The sequence below is a fragment of the Mustela nivalis genome (assembly GCF_964662115.1).
Source record: "Mustela nivalis genome assembly, chromosome: 6".
Taxonomy (NCBI): Eukaryota; Metazoa; Chordata; class Mammalia; order Carnivora; family Mustelidae; genus Mustela; species Mustela nivalis.
Window position 1 is genome coordinate 72,926,242 of NC_139025.1, and position 4,794 is coordinate 72,931,035.

General features: G+C 43.1%; 1 protein-coding gene across 1 annotated transcript; it reads right to left on the reverse strand.

The window, feature by feature from the left end:
- Window positions 1-646: 646 nt before the first annotated feature.
- On the reverse strand, window positions 647-4,527 carry LOC309866771 (olfactory receptor 6E1-like). The gene is made up of 2 exons (XM_082734699.1): window positions 4,205-4,527; window positions 647-1,939 (listed from the first exon to the last, which is right to left on the reverse strand). Exons 1-2 carry the CDS (start codon window positions 4,267-4,269, stop codon window positions 922-924), a joined length of 1,083 nt encoding a protein of 360 aa, XP_082590825.1. The 5' UTR covers window positions 4,270-4,527; the 3' UTR covers window positions 647-921.
- Between the last annotated feature and the right edge of the window lie 267 nt (window positions 4,528-4,794).

Below are 4,794 nucleotides of genomic sequence, written 5' to 3' on the forward strand. Positions count from 1 at the left end.
TCTCAGGGCCCTGGGTTCATGACCTGAGCTGAAGGCAGACACTCAACCGACTGAGCCAACCAGGTGCCCCTTATACTTGATACTTTCTTCATTTTATTATGTCTTGGATATTTCACATCATTAAGTTTTCCATATATGTCTTACTTCTGAAGTTTATCATCAATATATTCTTTTTTAAAAAAATATATTTTTTTATTTACTTGAGAGAGAGTGAGAGAGAGAGCATGAGAGGGGAGAGTTTCAGAGGGAAAAGCAGACTCCTGACTGAGAAGGGAGCCCAATGTGGGACTCGATCCTAGGACTCCAGGATTGTGACCTGAGCCAAAGGCAGTCACTGAAACAACTGAGCCACCCAGGTGCCCCTCATGAGTATATTCTTGTTGAGGATCTTTTTATCAGTTATGGAAGGTTCTAGTGAAGATGGTTGCTCTTTGTCATTATAACTTTTTAAAAATATTATCTATTTATTTATTTGAGAGAGAAAGAGAGAGAGTGTGTGCGAGCAGGGTAGGGAGAAAGGGGGCAGGAGAGAATCTCAAGCAGACTATGCACTCAGTGCGAAGCTGAACTCGGGGCTTGATCTCATGACCCTGAGATCATGACCAGGGCTGAAGTCGAGTCAACTGCTCAACCAACTGAACCATCCAGGCACCCCTGTTTATTGTTATAAATTAAAATGAGACAAGACTGAGAAACTCAGATAAAGCTCAGGGTCAGAAGCATGAACACATACCAACATAGCAATTTTCTGTACCCTCTGATTTTGCATGAACCAATAATATGTGTGAGAAACCACTATAGATTAGAGCACATGGTAAAAACTGTCAAGAAGGAGGTAGTTCATTGGGATCAGGACAGGACTGCCTTTATAGAGGTTTAGGCAAGGAGATAAACTTGCCCTCTCTCAGGCACACCTCATTTTTATGAGAGGAGCTGGCTCATTCGCTCTCTAAACACCTGCTTCACCTGTTTGTTCCTCAGGGTGTAGATGAAGGGATTGAGCATCGGGGTTACCACGGTATTGAGCAAGGCCACCACCTTGTTTTTGTCCTCTCCCTCATTGCCCTTCCCTGATCGGACGTACATGAAGATGCAGCTTCCATAGAAGAGAGACACGACAATGATGTGGGAGGAGCAGGTTGAGAAGGCTTTCTGCCTCTCCTTGGCTGAGGGGATGCGCAGGATGGTGTGGAGGATGTGGCCATAGCAGGTGGCCGTCACGGACAACGTGCCCAGTAAACTGACATTGGCTGTAATAAAGCCCAGGAGCTCTATCAGACTCGTGTCTGCACATATGAGCTCCAGGAGTGGGAAGTTGTCACAGAAGAAATGATTAATGATATTGGGGCCACAGAATGGCTGTTGAAAAGTGATGAAACTTGGAAAGATGATGAGAAGGAATCCTGTCATCCATGAACAAAGAACTAGCTGGACACAGACCCTTTTGCTCATGATGGTGGCATAACGCAAGGGGTTACATATGGCCACATACCTGTCAAAGGACATCACTGCCAGTAGGAAGAACTCGGTGGTGCCCAGGAAGAAATAGAGGAAAAACTGGAGAAAGCAACCTGGGAGAGAAATGGTCTTGTGTCTAGTCAGGATGTTGGTCAACATCTTGGGGAAGATGACCGAGGTGAACCAGATCTCCAGGACAGCAAAGTTGCGGAGGAAGTAGTACATTGGGATGTGGAGACGCCTGTCCATGAGGGTGATGCCCACAATGAGGAGGTTCCCCAGCAGAGTGAGGAGGTAGGTCAGGAGCAGCCCCAGGAAGATAAGCATCTGTAGCTCACAAGCATCTGAGAGCCCCAGCAGGACAAACTCAGTGACAGTGGTGTGGTTTCTCATGGCTCCTCTGACATCCACTGGGGGTGGCCAATCAGAAATGTGCAACATCAGGATTTGTGGTGTTCTGGGTACCTGAGGGCACTTGGAACTGAAAGGAAAGAGGGATGAGTGTTCTATTTTAAGCTGAAGGAGTCCTTTTGTTTTTCTGGATCTATCAGTCCCTTTCTCAACCTCCTCATGCTTGTTGTCCAGATTCCTCATTGAGTTAGCCTCAAGTCACACGTATTCTGACCCAATTTAAATCAATTTTCTGGTATTCTTTGGGGGAAAGTATTGCCTTTACCAATTCTTTTTCATTTCTCGTGTTTCTTTCTTTTTTAAAAATTTTATTTACTTATTTGAGGGAGAGAATGAAAAAGAGAGCATGAGAGGGGAGAGTGTCAGAGAGAGAAGCAGATTCCTCACTAGGAAACTCTGTATTAAGCTCCTTTCATTCTTTTCTTTTAGGTTAGATGATGGTTTTTTCATATTCACCCAAATGTACAAGGGACCTCTCAAGTGCATTAAAATAAATCCCTCTACAATTCCTGTGTCCAATGGATCACAGACCTTTGTAGAAAACATCAATGGAATAATTACTCTAGAGCTTGTTACTGAAGGCATTTAAGTTGGAGATGGTGGTTGCACCTGAGCTCCGTCATTCACTAACTTGTCTAGGACCAGTTATCTACCCACCAAAACTTTTTCTTCATAGGAACAATAACAGCATATTTGTAAAGAGTTCTCCCAGAGCTTAAATGAATGATGCATACCCAACACTTAGCACAAGGCTAGCCACAGAGCAAGCAGCTGTGTAATGTTAGCTATTTGAATATCTCCCTTTGTGACTGAAACTCTAGTAGGGCAATAAGAGGAAATCACAGTCAAATTGGAGAAAAGACACTGGGATTTGGGGCCATAAATATTTAAACAAAAAGTTAAAAAAATATGAAGGCATTGTCAGCTCATTATAGAAAGTTAAGGAAACACAGAGAAGTGGAATAAAAGAATCACATGTAGCCCCACAGAGGCACTTTTATGCACATTTTGATTCATTTCTATTATATTTTTTCCATTCTTATCTAGTGTATATTGTTTTACCTACCATGCTCATAGATGATGTATTTTGCTTCTCTTTCCTTCTGACATATTACTATAAGAAATTTTTGTCAATTTATTACAAACTTCTTGTTATTATATTATTTGATTGATACACTGGGAGGGAAGCATGTGCTTTGAAACTGATATATAGTGAGGAAGAGAGCATATATTTGTAGATGTGGCATCATGTTTAATATTTTGGGATAATATCCTAAATATGATAACAAAGTTAATAACAATTAATGGTGATATTCAGAATTGCTCATTGGCCAGTTTCAAATTCAGATGTTTGTTTTAAATAATTTTTAAATGGCTTATTTTAAATGATTGTTACTTCTGGTTTCTACATTGTTTAATACTGTCCATGGAGGTCTGGGTAAAGAACTAGGCAACCTTGCCATTGGTTGTTTTTTTATAGATTTGACAGGTTAAGGCAAGCTTCTGTAGGGAGCAGGATAATGTGATAAGACTGCATAAGAAGGGCGCCTGGGTGGCTCAGTGGGATAAGCCACTGCCTTTGGCTCAGGTCATGATCTCAGGGTCCTGGGATTGAGTTCCGCATCGGGCTCTCTGCTCAGCAGGGAGCCTGCTTCCTCCACTCTCTCTCTGCCTGCCTCTCTGCCTACTTGTAATCTCTCTCTGTCAAATAAATAAATAAAATCTTAAAAAAAAAGACTGCATAAGAAAAGTGGTAACACACTACTTTATAGCTATGTGACGTATGTATTTTGATGGAGAAGGACTGGATGAGAACACTTAAAGATTAACATGATCGCCAGTAAGGATGGGAGGATTGTGGATGATTTTTCTTTCTTCTTCTAATTATTGCTTTTAAAATAACTTAAGTTCAAACTCATAAGTGAAGCCAGCACAGTGAGACCACTTGTGTGAAGAGATGGGCAGAGCACTTTGGGAGAGACGAATGGGAAACAAATGACTGTCCATGAAAACAGTGAGAAAAAGCTTTAGAGATTCTGTGACTCAACAGCTGGATCTGAGTCAGAATACTGAAAATGATGAAAAAAATCAAATGGGCCGTAGCCTGCCAGTGGCACCGGCAGACAGATGACAGATTTCTAGGCTGAGCGTCCAGAACTATGAGATTCCCCTTCCCCCATTCCCAAAATGCATCAATGCAGGTTGCCTACTAGCTACCAGGTGAGGTGCTCAGTTGTCTACACAAGGCACTTGCGATGATGGAGACCCCTGGTTTTCACAGGAAATTCCAGGCTCTACAGTGTTGCCTGAGGACCACACTTTTTCGGGGACTCACCAGAGATTCAAAGTGAGGGAAGCTCCAGAGCTGTAACATGGTCTGCAGATCATGGACATAGGCATGTCCTGTCTTCCTTGTAGTGCATGTGTCACAAACCTCCATGTTTTCCAACAACCAGTCTTCCTTATGATGCTCCCCAACTCCTTTGTCACCAACACATCCCCAGACCTCCTCAGAAATGAGCGATCTTGGGTATTCCCTAGAACTTCTGGGTTTACCAGTTTTCAGGAAGTTTCTGTTGCTTCTGCCCTATCACAGTACCCCTGCTGGGCCACCTTCCTGGGGAAATGGATGTAGGCACACAATTAATTCTTTACCCATCCCTCCTAAACTAAGGCAAAGACAGACGTCAGTTGGTGCAGATACGTATGACTCATCTTCAGTTGAGCTTAAGAGGCTTCTGGCTAAAGGTACATGCCTTTCCAGGGTCATGGTGCCCATAGAGGATTCTGGGGTAAACAATTAGTGGCAGACGTCTTGTCTCTGTGGAGGTGGCATCGGGCCGGGGCTGCTTGAGGTTCTGTTTGGTCTCCATGGGTCTCAGAGATACACAAGGTACACAGCTCAAACTTAACCAATCTAGAGAG

What these genes read in the sequence shown, in the direction of transcription:
- LOC309866771 (XM_082734699.1), bottom strand. Translation starts at nt 4,269, where the DNA reads ATGCCTATGTCCATGATCTGCAGACCATGTTACAGCTCTGGAGCTTCC. An exon ending in TCCCTCACTTTGAATCTCTG is followed by an intron (nt 1,940 to 4,204) that starts GTGAGTCCCCGA and finishes CTTTCCTTTCAG; the next exon opens with TTCCAAGTGCCCTCAGGTAC.